The sequence below is a fragment of the Oncorhynchus clarkii genome, chromosome 27, assembly GCF_045791955.1.
Source record: "Oncorhynchus clarkii lewisi isolate Uvic-CL-2024 chromosome 27, UVic_Ocla_1.0, whole genome shotgun sequence".
Taxonomy (NCBI): Eukaryota; Metazoa; Chordata; class Actinopteri; order Salmoniformes; family Salmonidae; genus Oncorhynchus; species Oncorhynchus clarkii.
Genome location: NC_092173.1, coordinates 1,411,757 through 1,432,326, shown reverse-complemented (window position 1 = coordinate 1,432,326; position 20,570 = coordinate 1,411,757). Strand labels below are relative to the sequence as shown.

The window sequence follows — 20,570 nt, the reverse complement described above, 5'->3', positions numbered from 1 at the left end:
GCTTTGGTTTGCCAATAATCTAATACAAGTATACTAAATGTACAAGTCCACTCAATTAGCAGGTTACATTTATAAACACTGTCGGAATGTCAAACAGATGTGCTTATTGCCTGTGGAGTATGTGAAATGCAGTGAAATTGTTATTTTTACTTTCAGCTGTATCAGAACCAGTAAAAGGAACAACAATACTGTAAATACCTTCAGCCCTGTTTCACGCTAACACGAGTACTCAAAATTATTTTCAAGAGAGTACTCCAACACAGACATTCTTTCAAACGCCAATCACTACTAAATATCTGACAAAAAAACATCCCTGAACAGCAGCTGTAAAGCCAAATTCAACCCCTATCCCCTCCCTCAATCCACATAGCTTCTGAGTCCACTCTGTTTGCTAGCCTAAAAGCTGGTTGTTTCTTAGTGTTACGCTAGCTGCATAAAAATATGGTACAGTGAAGACATACATTTAAGTTAAAGATATGATTTGGTGATTTTGCTATCCTATTCCCAAGTATAGGTCTTTACTTTCTCCACTGCTTATCGTGATGTAATACTGTGATAAGAACTCGGGGTGAATGCTGGAAAACTTATCTACAGTAGTATTTTACAACTACAGGTATTTTAATAGATCACTCATTCTGACTTAATGTGTTTTGTTGGGTGTTTAAAATAGAGTAGGCCTATGTTACAGACAGCAACACAAAAGACAATTTCCATCACACACAGACAGAGACAGTCACACACACCCTCAGAAAATAGCCACCAAGCTGACAGATAAAGGGGCGTTCTCCCTCCAGTCAGAGCAAAGGCCTCAGTATCTTTAAGCAGCTCTTCTTGTACTAAATAAGTAATGCTGAGCGAGCCTCCTAGCTCCTAGCTCATTTTTATCTTCCTATAGTGGATCGCCGGGACCGCATTTTCCATTCATAAACCATGCCGTGGGCAGTTCTAAAACTACTTGCACGTTGTTAACCATTTGTTTACACTTTGCTCCGTCATGTTACCTTATTAGCTAGCTAACTACCTGTTAACTTGACCAGTATATCCCAACATTTTGGGCCACAGACAGAAAAAAGGGATAGCTTTTTCAGGAGTTTGTGATCATCTGCGAGCAAGTATTTCTGTATGTGTGTCACATATTGTTCAGTAATACTGTGCAGTGAGTGTTGCTGTATCCCGATGGCAATCCCAGCCAAGTCGTCTATATTTATCCCCTGCAGCTGTGTGAGGATCCAGGATACAGGAAGCTGCTGCTCTCCGCAACGGTGTCTGCTTCCTACCCCAGCCAGGCTCTCCCTCCGACCAGAGACAACCACGCCGAAAGATGCCCAATGACAGAAATATGGGCTAAGTCCAAATTCTCTCTCCTTCATCCCAAAGTGTGCACACTTACTCACTTCCCTTCACTGATTTCAAGTTAATGTCACATGCACAGTGAAATGTCTTTCTTGCAAGTTCTAAACCCAAACAATCAGCAACCAATATCAATGTAGCAAAAATAACATGAGGTAAAACAAAAACACAAGAAATTAAGCAACCTACAGGGAAGAGTAGATTGGATAGTCATAATTTAAGCTAACTCAATCACTGTTCACAAAAAAAGAACGTTCAACGCATGGCCGAGCACATATCATGTCATGCAATTTTGTTACTCTTTATATGGCTGCAAAAATGAGCAGAACCTTTTTAAATATGACCAATTACAGGGTAGCCTACTCTTTATAGTGCTGCAGAAGTGAGCAGAACCTTTTTAAATATGACCAATTACAGGGTAGCCTACTCTTTATAGTGCTGCAGAAATGAGCAGAACCTTTTTAAATATGACCAATTACAGGGTAGCCTACTCTTTATATGGCTGCAGAAATGAGCAGAACCTTTTTAAATATGACCAATTACAGGGTAGCCTACTCTTTATATGGCTGCAGAAGTGACCAGAACCTTTTTAAATACGACTAATTACAGGGTAGCCTACTCTTTATATGGCTGCAGAAGTGAGCAGAACCTTTTTAAATACGACTAATTACAGGGTAGCCTACTCTTTATATGGCTGCAGAAGTGAGCAGAACCTTTTTAAATACGACTAATTACAGGGTAGCCTACTCTTTATATGGCTGCAGAAGTGAGCAGAACCTTTTTAAATACGACTAATTTACAGGGTAGCCTACTCTTTATATGAATACTGGGTGTGTCTTGGTGGTGGCAAGTACACACCCAAGAAACACTGACAAATCACAACCCCAAGCCAACTCACGTTTGGCTTCTGTCACGGCAGCCAGCATTTCTTGAGAAAGCCAAAATAAACTATACCAAATGAGTGGGTGCAGTTCCCCTTTAATTTCTTCCAGTGAGCTCCTGACTTAGATAACCGGGTGTGGACTGGCCACAGAGACATGGGTCTGGCGGAACAAAACAGAGGGAGAGAGAACAACAAGAGAGGCCTCTGCCAAGTAAACAAAGTCAGGTCTCAGTCTCGATCTCCGTTTTCCTCTTTTCCTTTGTAAGGGTCTGGCAGTGTGAACTGTGTCTGGATGTAGCCCCCAAGCATCGCCAAACTGGCAGGGCACATACACACTGCATTGACTACGCTCCAATTCCTCAGTCAGTGCACACAGACAACACTGATCAGTGGAGCACCCAGGCAAGAGCATTACAGACTTAGTCAGACAAGGACATGTATACCCCCTCTGTCTCGCTCTCTCTATACAGTTAGGGATGGCAATATATCAAATTAATTTGAACGCATGTTTTAGCGGCATGTTCCAAATGCCTCTACTGCATTTTTATAAGCGTTCCGTCTTTTTGGCCTTGTCTCCTTCTCTCATTTTGTGCTGTGAGCACCTTCCGACTCGCAGACACCAAGCCCCTCCTGCCACTCAACAACAAAGACGAAAGCTGACTTCTTCCTCTCTGACAACGAGCCATTTAAACTAGCTATTTACATTTTAGGTTTGGTCCAACAGGTAGGCCATTCTGACACCAAAAAGACATATCGTAGACTTGAACTAAACCTTTCTAACAATACCTTTTTTATTTCATCTCCCAAAATGTAGAACATACTAGGGTTGGGTGCAGTGGAGGAAGGGGAGGACCATCATTTTTTTTTTATTTTATGTATTGTAAAACATTAAATAAAAGATACAACTATTCTAAATATAATCAAGCCACCAAATAATTAAAAACACTATTTTGCAAAGAAGATCTACCAGTGGCCTCAACAGCACTCTGTAGGGTAGCACCATGGTGTAGCCGGAGGACAGCTAGCTTCTGTCCTCCTCTGGGTACATTGAATTCAATACGAAACCTAGGAGGCTAATGGTTCCCACCCCCTTCCAGACTTACACAGTAATTATGACAACTTCCGGAGGACGTCCTCCAGCCTATCAGAGCTCTTGCAGCATGAACTAACATCTTGTCCACCTAATCAAACAATCAGAGAATTGATCTAGTACTGAAGGATAAGCTACAGCTAGCTAGTACTGCAGTGTGCAAAATGTGGTGAGTAGTTGACTCAAAAGAGATCACTCATTGAACAGTTTTGAACTAATTAATTTCTTCCAGAATTAAGAAGAAGCAAGAGAGAAATAGAGGGATTGAAAGTGAGAAAAAAAAACAGCTAACTAGTTCAGCCTACTGAAACACCCTGCTCAAACAGAGGGATGACATGTTAGCTAGTTGGATATGACTATCCAACACAACACTGGAACTCTTCCAAGTCAAGGTAAGCTTTTGGTTTTCCTAATTTATTGCCACCGGGGCCTGCCGGTGTAACGGTTTACTGACTACACTGTCACAGCATGATTGTATGGGTTGACTAACACTTTAGTGCTATTAGCTATGTTGACTAAGACATTACTTTAGCTAATATGGTTACAACGATGTAGGCTGTGTGCTGAAGTTATGATATGGTTTGGCTTGGAAAGGGTTTTGAGCCTGGTCACATACAGTTGATGTGTTGTGCATTGAAGTCCACAAGCGAAGAGTTGAGGAGGAGAGTGCATAGATGCTTTGCTTGTGATCAGGGGTGTATTCATTCCACTGTTCCTGTTGAAAAACGTTTCTTAAACAGAAGCAAACAGAACAAAACGGGGATAAACATACCTGAATTTGTCCAATAGAAACTCTCATTTACAACTGTTGGACTAATGATTACACCCTATATCAGCTAGATGCAGGGAAGTGTGTGCAAGACGGTATTGAATGTCACCGTCTGTCCATGTGTCATTTCAAATTTCTCTCGACCTGTGTGCACCTACATTGTAAACTTTTCATATGCTTGGTTGTAGCAACCTCATGATAGGTATAGGGAAAATTTGAATATCATGTCAATATCAATATATCAATATAATAATAATAATATCAATATCATGCCTAAACCTGTCATTGTTACATTGAACTGGGTGAATGGAATGAGTCATCCAACATGCTGTAATAGAAATAAGGTTATGCAAATAACCGCTACTGGTTGGGTGTTAACCAGATTTCCATATCTTCATACCGTGCCTGTGCCATCCTGGGATTTACGGTATTACCGGTAGTGCACACAAGGGGTGCAATTTAATTTCAAATAAATAAAAGGCCAAAAAACATCCCTTACCAGAATGCTAACAAAATGCTAAGAAGTACTAAGGTATTCTCAGCAGATGCTAGGCAATTGCTAACGAGAGCATGCAAACATTCACTACAAGGACAGACAACCCAACTCAAAGTTATGAAGTATCTCAAAATACAGTTTGCAGCACGCACAAAACAAATATTAGGCAGCAGCGATCTCAATCCAGGAGGGGTATGTCTCTGCTGCCGTTACCAGGAAGCTTGATCTTGCAAGCTCACGTTAGCCACTGAGCAAACATTAGCAAAACCCAGCTGGAGAGAATGCATTTGGCACATCTTAGATAATTAACTTAATAGTTATGAGATATATAGCTGGCAAACAGTGAGTTTCACACAAGTGTAACTTGATCAAATTAAGACTCAACTTCCCAAGCTCCCATTTTACTTAATTATGACATAACATTGAAGGTTGTACAATGTAACAAGAATATTTAGACTTAGGGATGCCACCCGTTATATAAAATACCGAACGGTTCCGTATTTCACTGAAATAAACATTTTGTTTTCGTAATATATAGTTTCCAGATTGGACCATATTAATGACCAAAGGCTCGTATTTCTGTGTGTTATTATTATGTTATAATTAAGTTAATGATTTGATATTTGTTAGAGCAGTCTGACAGAGATGGTAGGCAGCAGCAGGCTCGTAAGCATTCATTCAAACAGCACTTTCGTGTGTTTTGCCAGCAGCTCTTCACCAGCACAGCGCTGTTTATAACTTCAAGCCTATCAACTCCCGAGATTAGGCTGGTGTAACCTGTGTGAAATGGCTAGCTAGTTAGCGGGGTGCGCGCTAATAGCGTTTCAAACGTCACTCGATCTAAGACTTGGAGTAGTTGTTCCCCTTGCTCTGCAAGGGCCGCAGCTTTTGTGGAGCGATGGGTAAAGCTGGTTCGAGGGTGGCTGTTGTCGATGTGTTCCTGGGTCGAGCCCAGGTAGGGGCGAGGAGAGGGACGGAAGCTATACTGTTACACTGGCAATAATAAAGTGCCTATAAGAACATCCAATAGTCAAAGGTATATGAAATACAAATGGTATAAAAATCGGCCGATTTTTGTTTTATAAAATTGTCCGATTAACCGGTAATCAGATTTTTTTGGGTTCTCCGATCGGTATCGGTATTGAAAAATCATAATCGGTCGACCTCTTGTTCCCAAGTCCCAATCTTATCTACATTTGGTGTATCATTTTACTGCAATAAATGGTTAATTCTACAGGAGTTAATATTAAGGCTGTGAGAGGTTATAGACCTACAGTCAGTGTCCAGATTTCAGACTCCATTTAACCTCTGAACAGCAGGCTACTGCCATAGGCCTATTTGAAGTCCCGGTCTTGTGACTGTCAAATTTGTATAGCTCCTCACAATCATCACATGTAAGATAGCTGGGACTGGCATCATCCTCTTTTACTACTTTCCCAAACAATTTCTGTCCCCCCCTTCTCATTACTTTCAACGTTACTGTTTTTCAATTAAACTCACGATTATTTTCCGACGTGGACGATGTTCACTTTTTCTGCTGTTCCCCAAAGCATTTGGCGTGTAGGTTATTTAACATGCGCACGGTTATAGGCCCTAAAGCTTAGAGATGTACGCACTAATGCCAGTTAAATTATTTTATGTTAAATATAGCCTAAGAAAAGCCTATAGATATAAATTGCACAAGAACAAAACATTTCTGGTTTGTTTAAAAGGTATTCTTCTCTCTTTTGGCTATAAAAGTGGAACTGACAGCATTTTAACTACTTTGCATATATGAAACAGAATCATAATATCAGTCAAAAATATCAAATTCATAGTTTACGCTACAAAAAACACTTTATAAAGAGGTTTTACAAATACAGTACCAGTCAAAAGTATGGACACCTACTCATTCCAGGGCGTTGCTTAATTTGTACTATGTTCTACATTGTAGAATATTAGTTTAGACATCAAAACTATGAAATAACACATAGAATCAAGCAGCAACTAAAAAAAAAGTCTGAAACAAATCAAATTATATTTTAGATTCTTCAAAGTCGCCACCCTTTGCCTTGATGACAGCTCTTGGCATTCTCTCAACCAGCTTCATGAGGTAGTCACCTGGAATTAATTTCAATTAAAAGGTGTGCCTTGTTAAAAGTTATACCATGTCACAACTGATTGGCTCAAATGCATTAAGAAGGAAATATATTTCACAAATGGAATGGTATAAAGAAGATGACCCTATTTGGTAAAAGACCAAGTACATTTTATGGTAAGATCAGCTCAGATAAGCAAAGAGAAACGAAAGTCCAGCATTATTTTAAGACGAAGGTCAATCAATCCGGGAAATTTAAGTTTCTTCAAGCACAGTCGCAAAATCCATCAAGCGCTATGGTGAAACTGGCTATCATGATGGCCGCCACAGGAAGGGAAGACCCAGAGTTACCTGTGCTGCAGAGGATAAGTTTATTTGAGTTAACTGCACCTCAGATTGCTGCCCAAATAAATGTTTGAGTCCAACAAAAAATATATTTTTTAACCTTTATTTAACTAGGCAAGTCGTTTAAGATCAAATTCTTATTTACAATGACAGCCTACCCCGGCCAAACCCGGGCCAATTGTGCACCGCCCTATGGAACTCCCAATCACAACCGGATGTGATTCAGCCTGGATTCGAACCAGGGACTGTAGTGTCACCTCTTGCACTGAGATGCAGTGCCTTAGACGGCACTCGGGAGCCCAAGTAAGACATCTCAACATCAACTGTTCAGAAACTGGGTGAATCAGGCCTTCATGGTCAAATTGCTGCAAAGAAACCACTACTAAAGGACACCAATAAGAAGAAGAGACTTGCTTGGGCCAAGAAACAGGAGTAATTAGAACGGTGGATATCGGTCCTCCAAATTTGAGATTTTTGTTTCTTTGTGAGAGCAGAGTAGGTTAACGGATGATCTCCGCATGTGTGGTTCCTATCGTGAAGCATGGAGGAGTAATAGTGCTTCGCTGGTGACACTGTCAGTGATTTATTTAGAATTCAAGGCACACTTAAACAGCATGGCTACCACAGCATTCTGCAGCGATACACCATCCCATCTTTGCGCTGTGGGACTATCATTTGTTTTTCATCAGGATAATGACCCAAAACACACCTTCAGGCTGTGTAAGGGCTATTTAACCAAGGAGTGTGATGGTGCTGCATCAGATGACCTTGCCTCCACAATCCCCTAACCTCAACCCAATTGAGATGGTTAGGGATGAGTTAGACAGCAGAGTGATGGAAAAGCATCCAACAAGTGCTCAGCATATGTGGAACTCCTTCAAGATTGTTGGAAAATAATTACAGGTGAAGCTGGTTGAGAGAACGCCAAGAGTGTGCAAAGCTGTCATCAAGGCAAAGGGTGGCTACTTTGAAGAATCTCAAATAAATATATGTTGATATGTTTAACACTTTTGGTTACTACATGATTCCATATGTGTTATTTCATAGTTTTGATGTCTTCACTATTATTCTACAATGTAGGAAATAGTAAAAATAAAGAAAAACCCTTGAATGAGTAGCTGTGTCGAAACTATTGACTGGTACTGAAGGTTCTATTTGACTCAACATTCCATGACGTACACTAAATCAAAGCTGGCCCGGTACATTGCTTACTGCCTCCATTCGGGATTCACAGTTTCAGTTTCACTGACTCAATATTTTGGACAAAAACGGATGAAAGTAATTAAGGCTGGGAATATCAATTAAATCTGACTAGCAAGGGAAATTATCACAAGTCAGTAATAATGTGTCTAATAGGCTAGCGTATCTATTTATGTACCAAGCTAAGAACACAGAGCCCATCTGAGGCTGGTAACGAATGAACTTGGCTCTAGGTCTTCCTTTCCTGTGGCGGTCCTCATGAGAGCCAGCTTCATCATAGTGCTTGATGGTTTTTGCAACTGCACTTGAAGAAACGTTCAAAGCTCTTGAAATGTTCCATATTGACTGACCTTTATGCCTTTAAGTAATGATGTACTTTAGTTTCTCTTTGCTTATTTGGACTGATCTTGCTATAATGTGGACTTGGTCTTTTACCAAATAGGGCTATCTTCTGTATAACAACCCTGCCTTGTCACAACACAACTGATTGGCTCAAAAGCATTAAGGAAAGAAATTCCACAAATAAACAAGACACACCTGTTAATTGAAATTCATTCCAGGTGACTAATTCACGAAGATGGTTGAGATAATACCAAGAGTGTACAATGCTGTCATCAAGGCAAAGGGTGGCTACTTTAAAGAATCTCAAATATAATATATATTTTGATATGTTTAACCCTTTTTTGGTTACTACATGATTCCATGTGTTATTTCAAAGTTTTGATGTCTTCACTATTATTCTATAATGTTGGAAATAGTAAAAATAAAGAATGAGTAGGTGTATCCAAACTTTTGACTGGTTCTGGAGCTACTAGGAAGATGTCTTGTCATTGGAGGAGTGGGCAAGTGATATCGTTTTTCTGTGGCTATACACAGCTAGAGATGCAAGAGTCATTTGGTTAGCTAGGAAGAACTTGAAAGACTTTTCCAGTTAGCTAGCATCTTGTTTGCAAATTCACTCTGGCTATCGAGCTCGCTACTCCAATTTCAGAGCACTGAGTGCCAGAACTCAGAATAACTGATGAATTTACAAATGCACAACACCCACTGAATATGACCGATGTCAGTAAACATAGGCAAAAAAGTAATAGTTTACATGTTATCGAGAGAGTTCATGACAAACAGCCTAACCAACTCTTCTAAGGCGAGTAAAATGGTCAGAGTGAGGTTTCTCTCATTTGTGTCGAAGTAGCTAGCTAGCAAGAACTTTATCCAGCTGGCTTTGGGAGCAGGCAAGCTGCAGAAGGACAAGTAGGCTACAATTCCACATCGTTCATCAGTGAAATTTTGACGGACAACTAGCTGAAAAAGTTAGAAAGGGTTTATCTGGTGTTACTTCGTTAGATTTTAGCACACCTTGCTCTGGTTAGCATTCATTTTTATATTGTGGATGTACATACAGTGGGGCAAAAAAGTATTTAGTCAGCCACCAATTGTGCACGTTCTCCCACGTAAAAAGATGAGGCCTGTAATTTTCATCATAGGTACACTTCAACTATGACAGACAAACTGAGAAAAAAAATTCCAGAAAATCACATTGTAGGATTTTTTATTTATTTATTTGCAAATTATGGTGGAAAATAAGTATTTGGTCAATAACAAAAAGTTTCTCAATACTTTGTTATATACCCTTTGTTGGCAATGACAGAGGTCAAACGTTTTCTGTAAGTCTTCACAAGGTTTTCACACACTGTTGCTGGTATTTTGGCCCATTCCGCCATGCAGATCTCCTCCAGAGCAGTGATGTTTTGGGGCTGTTGCTGGGCAACACTGACTTTCAACTCCCTCCAAAGATTTTCTATGGGGTTGAGATCTGGAGACTGGCTAGGCCACTCCAGGACGCTGAAATGCTTCTTACGATGCCACTCCTTCGTTGCCAGGGCGGTGTGTTTGGGATCATTGTCATGCTGAAAGACCCAGCCCGTTTCATCTTCAATGCCCTTGCTGATGGAAGGAGGTTTTCACTCAAAATCTCACGATACATGGCGCCATTCATTCTTTCCTTTACACGGATCAGTCGTCCTGGTCCCTTTGCAGAAAAACAGCCCCAAAGCATGATGTTTTTTTGCTCACCGTTCTTGTGATAATTTTTACCCCACGGGGTGAGATCTTGCGTGGAGCCCCAGATCATGGGAGATTATCAGTGGTCTTGTATGTATTCCATTTCCTAATATTTGCTCCCACAGTTGATTTCTTCAAACCAAGCTGCTTACCTATTGCAGATTCAGTCTTCCCAGCCTGGTGCAGGTCTACAATTTTGTTTCTGGTGTCCTTTGACAGCTCTTTGGTCTTGGCCATAGTGGAGTTTGGAGTGTGACTGTTTGAGGTTGTGGACAGGTGTCTTTTATACTGATAACAAGTTCAAACAGGTGCCATTAATACAGGTAACGAGTGGAGGACAGAGGAGCCTCTTAAAGAAGAAGTTACAGGTCTGTGAGAGCCAGAAATCTTGCTTGTTTGTAGGTGACCAAATACTTATTTTCCACCATAATTTGCAAATAAATTCATTAAAAATCCTACAATGTGATTTCTGGATTTTTTTTTCTCATTTTGTCTGTCATAGTTGAAGTGTACCTATGATGAAAATTACAGGCCTCTCTCATCTTTTTACGTGGGAGAACGTGCTTTTTTGCCCCACTGTAACTGAGGGGCCTTTTCATGGTTGTTTGTTCAAAAGGACTGTAAAGTTGCCAAATGTAAGGGACTCCCCTGGTATTTGCAGAAATCCATTCAGGTGTATTTTGTGGCTTTTGGCGAATGATTTCTAATTATCTAAAGTCACGCTGTTGCAACTGCCTGTAAACACACAGTCCAGATCAAAGTGAATTATCCCAGGCCTGTGGCAAATGGCTGGTTTGCATAAAGGCCTACTATAGCCTACTATGGTACACAGGTAATGCGTAGACTATGGTGCTGGACCAGAGATATGTTTTTATTAGGTTTTATTTACTGCAGTGTCTATTCATTGTCCAAAAGCAAGGCTGTTTCCCCACTCTATATTGCTATAGAATTTTCACAAATGTCTTAGTATAGGTAATTCCCAAACATTGTAAGAATTTATGAAAACATGATAATGACCATATCTAAGTGCTCCCTTGTCAGAAAATATATATTTATATATATTTTTTTAAGTGTCATATTATTCTTGGTGTGTATATGAACCGATTTTAATAAGATTAAGTTGATAAAATAATGTCAGTTCCACTTTAATTACCCTAAAGCCACCTGGCCCATGGATATAACTGAGGGGACTTCGGGTTATGAGTCAACCCCTGCAAGTGTGTGTGGGGTAGGGGTCTGTGTAAGGGTCCTGGGGAGGAAAAAAAAAATCTCATAAGAGGCTAATTATTGCATTCATTATGCCCATAGGAGACAGAGAAAAAAACGTGAAATGGGTAAAACGATATTTGCCAGAAATACTGGTATGGCATGAGCCATCCAAATTATACATGCCATGTGTGTGTTTAGTGGCCGTTAGTGACAGTCTGGAGCGAGTTCAGGAATGTGCGACATCGTGTCAAAGCCCAACCCCAGGCCTGCCACAGTCCCTCAAATGACTGTCCACCTCATATGAGCTGCGAGGGACGATGCAATGCACCATGCCAAAGATGAACATCGTATCACAAACAAGAACAAATAGTTCACCGCATTCCCTCCCTCATTTTCTGTGCCACGAGTTACCTGCAAAAACAGGTAATGGTGACTAAACTGGTTCTTGATAAGAGTCATATCACATTCCATGAGGGTGCAAATCTGTCAATTCTCGCGCCACGTATTATAACGTTTTGAGTGTGCCTGGGAATGTATTGTCAGCATGTTATAACTACCTACATCCATATGAAAACATGAGCTGACGAAAGTTAGGCTGGCAAGTAAATAACTTAGGTAACTAGCCAAACGTCAAATAACTAACGTTATGGTCTAGCTAGCCAGTTCTCTAACTTAAGGTTGCCGCTAACGTTAGCTAGCTGAGTAGCTCTCCAAATTAACAGGAGCATTGTTACATAGCGACATGCGTTAATACGTTAGCTAGTTGAGCGATACTTTGCCAACTTCCCAAAGCAAATAGTAAGCTAACTAAATTAGCTAAATAGTTTGCTAGCAGCCAAAACAAGCAACTTCGTTCATCAGAAAATGTAACTCATTCAAACCAGTGTTGACCAACTCCGCTGTCTGGAGACGTCTGGACACTCGCTAGCTGGCTGGCTAACGTCAGCTAGCTTGCTAATGTTGGCCGGACAGTGTCGTGACGTTAGCTAGCAGGCTGACTTGGTAGCTACTCCAAGTCAAAACAAGTCTATTTTCGAGCCTATGCTGGCTAGCTAGATACCCACAACCATCGTCGAAGTGTCTGTTCGGGTTTATTATAAACATTTCCATATAATCTACTGCGCGAGTCTCGATCCCCACTCACCGGCCCGAGTTGTGTCTGTGAGGTCGTGGTTGGCGACGCTCCTCGGGAACTCCTTCAGTTTCCTGCCGCTGAGGTTGAGACAACCAGTTGCCGATGCTTCGTCTAATGCCCTGTCCAGAGACCGATTCCAAGACGCAGGACCCGGTGCCCCTACTCCATTACCGGGAGACCCGACCACTCCAGAATTGCCGACCGCAAAAGTCGGTCCGGTGTTCTCCGCAGACAGCAACACCGAAGCCGCCATTACACACCTAGCTAACTCCCACCGATTCTCCCTACTCTGCAGCCGCTAGGTTGATAATACGCAAGCGCAGAATGTGAGGGCAGACTGAAGCGTCGTAGAAGGGAGAGGCTAGTTTGGGAATTGGCCATGCGCAGTGATAATACGCTCTCCCCATCCCATCCATACTTTCAAAGTAATGATATATGAATGACATCATCTACCCTTGGTGTGACGTTCCTAACTGATTTGGATTTTACTCTCACAATCATCTTGTGTGAATGTTACTTTGAACTTTGTCACTGTTCACTAGGCTATCATTAGGCATTTCATAGCCTAAAACATATGTATACAGCAGTGGTTCTCAATAGGGGGCCCAAAGGAGTTGTTTACAGGGGTCCCTGAAAAAGCAGAGATGAAACAGAAGAACCATAATATAAATCTAACTAAGTAGTGGGCCTCAGAAAGGAAACGTTTGAGAACCCCAGCAATAGTACTTAGGTCATGACCTATAATGATACTATAGCCCAACAATGCAAGTGTATCTGACCAACCATTGGTCTGCCTAACCACTAATGAAAACAGCTAGATTGGTTGAAACTTTTATAATCCAAAAGGTAACAAGGTCAAATCACATTCAAGAGCAAAACAAACAAACAAAACATAAAAACATCCTCCACTGAACTGTCCACTATCCCACTACAGTACTAATTAATTGTATTGCAACAATACAGAGTTCACTCAACAGGTATCAGTCAGTGCTCAAATGATCAATGAGAATAACCACAATAAGACAATGTTTACAAAGTTAATAAAAAACAAGGCAATAGTAAACATGTTGTCCCCCACGAATGATGCCCGTTGGGCCACTCAGTGTAATTTTGTAAATGATGGATCTCTATGACAAGACGTTTAGTCAACATCGTTTAGTCAAAATCAGGCCAGTGGTGTCTGAGATATTTCATAGGTGGGCTAGAATCATCCCTGAGTATGTTAGCCAAAATTTCATCACTCTGTGCCCTTGCTTGTGCCCATGCGCCACCATGTGGTCGATATGAATCTTGTTGAGTCTTGACAGTGTTTGCAACATGTGCACCAAATTTTGTTACAATATGAATATCCTTGACTGATTTATATGCATTTATGTGTCAGACCATGTGAATTATTATTGGTCAACAGTAAACATGTTGACCCCCACGAATGATGTTGTTTTAGGTACAAGTCTGGAAAATATTGTGTTTTGAGAGACCTTTGTCCATAGATGCTTTCAGAAAGTTTTCATTCATTCATACCCCTTTGACTTGTTCCACATTTTGTTGTGTTTTACCACCTGGATTCAAAATGGATTAAATATTTTTTTTCTCACCCATTTACATACAATACCCCGTAATGAGAAAGTGAAAACATGCTTTTCGACATTTTTGCAAATGTATTGAAATACAGAAATATCTCATTTACATAAGTAGTCACATGCGAGTCAATACTATGTAGAAGCACCTTTGGCAGCAATTACAGCTGTGAATCTTTCTGGCTAAGTCTCTAAGAGCATTCCACATGTGGATTGTGCAATATTTGCCCATTGTTCTTTTCAAAATTCTTTAAGTTCTGTCAAATGTGTTGTTGATCATTGCTAGACAACCATTTTCAGGAGTTGCCATAGATTTTCCAGTAGATTTGTCAAAACTGTAACTCGGCTACTCCGGAACATTCACTGTCTTCTTGGTAAGCAACTCCAGTGTATTATTTATTCGATTAGATTTGGCCTTGTGTTTTAGGTTATTTTCCTGCTGAAAGGTGAATTCTTCCCAAAGTGTCTGGTGGAAAGCAGATTGAACCAGATTTTCCTCTAGGATTTTGCCTGTGCTTAGCTCCATTACGTTACATTTTTATCCTGAAAAACTCCCCAGTCCTTAATAATTACAAGCATACCCCATAACACGATGCAGCCACTACTATGCTTTAAAATATGGAGATTGGCACAGAGTAATGTGTTGTATTGAATTTGCCACAACAATAACAGTTTCTATTCAGGGGGAAGAAAGTGAATTGCTTGGCCACATTCTTTTCAGTATAACTTTAGTGCCTTGTTGCAAAAAGGATGCATGTTTTGGAACATTTTTATTCTGTACATGCTTCCTTCTTTTCACTGTCAATTAGCTTAGTATTGTGGAGTAACTACAATGTTGTTTATCCATCCTCAGTTTCCTCCCATCACAGCCATTAAACTCTGTAACTGTTTTAAAGTCACCATTGACCTCATCGTGAAATCCCTGAGCGGTTTCCTTCCTCTCGGTCAACTGAGTTAGGAAGGACGCCTTTATCTTTGTAGTTACTGGGTGTATTGGGAAAGGGAAAAGGCATACCTAGTCAGTTGCACAACTGAATGCATTCAACCGAAATGTGTCTTCTGCATTTAACCCCTCTGAATTAGAGAGGTGCGGGGGGCTGCCTTAATCGACGTCCACGTCACCGGCGCCCAGGGAACAGTTGTTGTTGTGGATTAACTGCCTTGCTCAAGGGCAGAATGGCAGAATTCTAACCAGTGACCTTTCCTTTACTGGCCTGATGCTCTTAACCGCTAGGCTTCACCATACAAAGTGTAATTAATAACTTGCCCATGTTTTTATTTGTATTATTTTATTTCACCAGGTAGGCTAGTTGAGAACAAGTTCTCATTTACAACTGCGACCTGGCCAAGATAAAGCATAGCAGTGTGAACAGACAACAACACGGAGTTACACATGGAGTAAACAATAAACAAGTCAATAACACAGTAGAAAAATAAAAAAAGAGTCTATATACATTGTGTGCAAAAGGCATGAGGAGGTAGGCAAATAATTACAATTTAGCAGATTAACACTGGAGTGAAATGATCAAATGGTCATGTGCAGGTAGAGATACTGGTGTGCAAAAGAGCAGAAAAGTAAATAAATAAAAACAGTATGGGGATGAGGTAGGTAAATTGGGTGGGCTATTTACCGATGGACTATGTACAGCTGCAGCGATCGGTTAGCTGCCCAGATAGCAGATGTTTGAAGTTGGTGAGGGAGATAAAAGTCTCCAACTTCAGCGATTTTTGCAATTCGTTCCAGTCACAGGCAGCAGAGAACTGGAAGGAAAGGCGGCCAAATTATGTGTTGGCTTTAGGGATGGTCAGTGAGATACACCTGCTGGAGCGCGTGCTACGGGTGGGTGTTGCCATCGTGACCAGTGAACTGAGATAAGGCGGAGCTTTACCTAGCATGGACTTGTAGATGACCTGGAACCAGTGGGTCTGGCGACGAATATGTAGCGAGGACCAGCCGACTAGAGCATACAGGTCGCAGTGGTGGGTGGTGTAAGGTGCTTTAGTAACAAAACGGATGGCACTGTGATAAACTGCATTCAGTTTGCTGAGTAGAGTATTGGAAGCTGTTTTGTAGATGACATCGCCGAAGTCGAGGATCGGTAGGATAGTCAGTTTTACTAGGGTAAGTTTGGCGGCGTGAGTGAATGAGGCTTTGTTGCGGAATAGAAAGCCGACTCTCGATTTGATTTTAGATTGGAGATGTTTGATATGAGTCTGGAAGGAGAGTTTACTGTCTAGCCAGACACCTAGATACTTTTAGATGTCCACATATTCTAGGTCGGCACCATCCAGGGTGGTGATGCTAGTCGGGCGTGCGGGTGCAGGCAGCGAACGGTTGAAAAGCATGCATTTGGTTTTACTAGCGTTTAAGAGCAGTTGGAGGCCACGGAAGGAGTGTTGTATGGCATTGAAGCTCGTTTGGAGGTTAGATAGCACAGTGTCCAAGGAAGGGCCAGAAGTATACAGAATGGTGTCGTCTGCATAGAGATGGATCAGGGAATCGCCCGCAGCAAGAGCAACATCATTGATATATACAGAGAAAAGAGTCGGCCCGAGAATTGAACCCTGTGGCACCCCCATAGAGACTGCCAGAGGACCGGACAACATGCCCTCCGATTTGACACACTGAACTCTGTCTGCAAAGTAGTTGGTGAACCAGGCAAGGCAGTCATTAGAAAAACCGAGGCTACTGTTCTAAAGGATATCAAAGTATTTTTTTTGTGGTTGCACTTCAGTTTGAAATTCACTGCTCAGCTGAGGGACCTTACAGATAATTGTATGTGTGGGGTACAGAAATGAGGTAGTCATTCAAAAATATGTTAAACACTATTACACCACAGAGTCCATGCAACTCATTATGTGACTTGCTAAGCAAATGTTTACTCCTGAATTTATTTAGGCTTGCCATTAAAAAGGGGTTGAATACCTACTAACTAAAGGCACTCCAGCTTTTAATTTTTTAAATTTTTTTGTTAACATTTCAAAAAACATAATTCCACTTTTACATTATGGGGTATTGTGTGTAGGCCAGTGACAAAAAAAAATCAAAGGTGAATAAATGTTCAATTCAGCCTGTAACACAACAAAATGTGGAAAAAGTCACGGGGTGTGAATACTTTCGTGCAGATCGGACATTCGGTGCTGAAAGAGTACCGTCACAGACAGAACAGTTGTAAAAATCTTTGGTAGCGTTTTAAGTGTTTTTCACAAAATTCAAAATGGCGGAAAATTCATCATGGCGAACCTTATTGGTCCCTGGTCTTTGGAACATTGGTCCCTTACCTCACAAGGAACACATCTACCAAATTTAATGACTTTAGGTCAAACGGGGTTAGGCCCTTGTCCTGTAAAATTAAGCATTTTCAATCTCTTGGTATAGCTCCACCATCTGGCCAATCAGTCTAATTTTGTAAATGACCTCAATGGACACAGATTTCTATTTACGGGTTGGTTGTTTAGGAACAAAACTGATGCATCCTGAGTTTAAGGTGGCAGTGACAAAAAGAGAAATGGATAATTTACCTGTTTACACAATGGAGTTGAAGGCCATACTCTTGGCTGCAGATTGGGTGGAGGAGGTGAGGCCAGACAGAGTAGTCACCTGCCCCAACTCCTGTACAGCAGTGATGAGCTTAAATATATTTTTGACAGGATGTATTGTATGTGGTTTTTCAGTGCTTATATAGGGTGAGACAGATGGGAGTATTTGTGATGTTCCTCTGGGTACCAGCTCATGTGGGAGTAGAAGGGAAGGAGGAGGTGAATGGTATCACCAAGCAGGCTCTTAAACATCCTATTGTTAAGATGGAATTGTCAATCAGTAAAGGAGAAGTCAAGGGGTTGATAAAAACAGTGGTTAAAACAAATGGCAAGAGTTGTTGTGGAAAAGGGAGGGAAAGGGAAGATACCTGTTTAAGATTCAGGAAAAGGTTGGGTCAGGGAGGTCATCAGGCTGAGAGAGAAGTGTAATCACACGGCTGAGACTAGGACCCAGAACGCTCAATAGTACATTGAAATTGGCGAAGAAACATCCGACTGGGAGGGGTGTTCATTGTCAGGAGGAGATGGAGACAATGGAACACGTTTTTCGATATGTTTCGATCTTGTCTCATCGCTGAAACTCCCCAACGGGCTCGGGAGGCGAAGGTTGAGTCATGCTTCCTCCGAAACATGACCCGCCAAACGACGCTTCTTAACATCCGCCTGGTTAACCCGGAAGCCAGCCACACTAATCTGTCGGAGGAAACAAGGTTTACCTGACAACCGAGGTCAGCCTGCAGGCGCCCGGACACCAAAAGGAGTCGCTAGAGCACAATGAGCCAAGTAAAGCCCCCCCCTAACTCGCTCTACACTGGGCCAATTTTGTGCCGCCCTATGGGATTCCCAGTCACGGCCGGTTGTAATACAGCACGGGATCGAACCCGGGTCTGTAGTGACACTTCTTGCACTGTGATGCAGTGCCTTAGACCACTGTGCCATTCGGGAGGCCAGTGGAAAATGTTCTATTTCAGTGCCAGAAATATGGGAAGGAAAGAGAGCTATTCTCTTCGATCATAATCACAGTCGTGTTTATTCCCCCCCAAGCAGACACATCGACGGCCCTGAAATAACTTAATTTGACTCTATGTAAACTGGAAACCACATATCCTGAGGCTGCATTTATTGTAGCTGGAGATTTTAACAAGGCTAATCTGAAAACAAGGCTCCCTATATTCTATCAGCATATCGATTGCGCGACCCGGGCTGGCAAAACACTAAATCATTGTTATTCTAACTTCTGCGACGCATATAAGGCCCTCCCCCACCCTCCTTTCGGAAAAGCTGACCATGACTCCATTTTGTTGCTCCCAGCCTATAGACAGAAACTAAAAACAGGAAGCACAGGATTGTTCAACGCTGAGCTCTGTTCAACGCTGGTTCGACCAATCGGATTCCACGCTTCAAGATTGCTTCGATCACGTGGACTGGGATATGTTCCGCATAACGTCGAACAACAACATTGATGAATACGCTGATTCGATGAGCAAGTTTATTAGCAAGTGCATCGGTGATGTTGTACCCACACCATCTATTAAAACATTCCCCAACCAGAAAGCATCAATTGATGGTAGCATTCGCGCAAAACTGAAAGCGCAAACCACTGCTTTTAATCAGGGCAAGGTGACTGATAGAATAATTTATATGTTTAAGGTAGTGACTAAGATATTCCAACCCGAACCTGTATAACTGTGTGAAATGTGTTAGAATCATAAGAATATAATCTGATGATGTGTGTAGCTTGGTAAGAATTATAACTAGGGCATTGTATTATTTTGTAGCTATGCAAGCAGGGTGCAACTGTGAGACGAGATAACTATGTTTGGGGGTGGTGGGAAAATACTGCCTTTCTAAGCAGGGAGAAGCTTATGATAAGAAATTGTGTGTGTGTGTATAAAAAGACTTGCTCTGCACTAGGGGGGCAGAGCGCTCTCTGAATAAAGATCTGATCCTTTGTATGCTGGGAATATGTCTGTTTCTTACAACTGGAGCTTTACAACCTCCAGTATACAGATAGAGTTATAAAATAGTTCATTTAGAACATTGAGATAGAAATTCTCTTGACAGTGACCGGAAACATGACCGAATACAAACAGTGTAGCTATTCCCTCCGCAAGGTAATCAAACAAGCTAAGCGTCAATATAGAGACAAAGTAGAGTAGCAATTCAACGGCTCAGACATGAGAGGTATGTGGCAGGGTCTACAGTCAATCACGGACTACAATAGAAAAACCAGCCCCGCCGCGGACCACGATGTCTTGCTCCCAGACAGGCTAAACAACTTCTTTGCTCGCTTTGAGGACAATACAGTGCCACTGACACGGCCCGCTACCTGCGGGCTCTCCTTCACTGCAGCCAACGTGAGTAAAACATTTAAACATGTTAACCCTCGCAATGCTGCAGGCCCAGACGGCATCCCCAGCCGCATCCTCAGAGCATGTGCAGACCAGCTGACTGGTGTGTTTATGGACATATTCAATCAATCCTTATCCCAGTCTGCTGTTCCCATATGCTTCAAGAGGGCCACCATTGTTCCTGTTCCCAAGAAAGCTAAGGTAAATGAGCAAATTGACCCGCCCCGTTTCACTCACTTCCGTCATCATGAAGTGCTTTGAGAGACTAGTCAAGGACCATATCAACTCCACCCTACCTGACACCCTAGACCCACTCCAATTTGCTTACCGCCCCAATAGGTCCACAGACGACGCAATCGCAATCACACTGCACACTGCCCTAACCCATCTGGACAAGAGGAATACCTATGTAAGAATGCTGCTCATCGACTACAGCTCAGCATTTAACACCATAGTACCCTCCAAACTCGTCATTAAGCTCGAGACC

General features: G+C 41.7%; 1 protein-coding gene across 9 annotated transcripts in view; it reads right to left on the bottom strand.

Annotated features, from left to right (window-relative positions):
• Positions 1-12,902, bottom strand: part of LOC139386389 (DISP complex protein LRCH3-like) — an 81,585-nt gene extending 68,683 nt beyond the window's left edge. For all 9 annotated transcript variants that reach the window (XM_071131948.1, XM_071131949.1, XM_071131950.1 and 6 more), the window contains exon 1: positions 12,625-12,902. In XM_071131948.1, the coding sequence (XP_070988049.1) occupies positions 12,625-12,868 (244 nt within the window). In that variant the 5' untranslated portion in view covers positions 12,869-12,902. The remainder of the gene's footprint in view (positions 1-12,624) is intronic.
• Between the last annotated feature and the right edge of the window lie 7,668 nt (positions 12,903-20,570).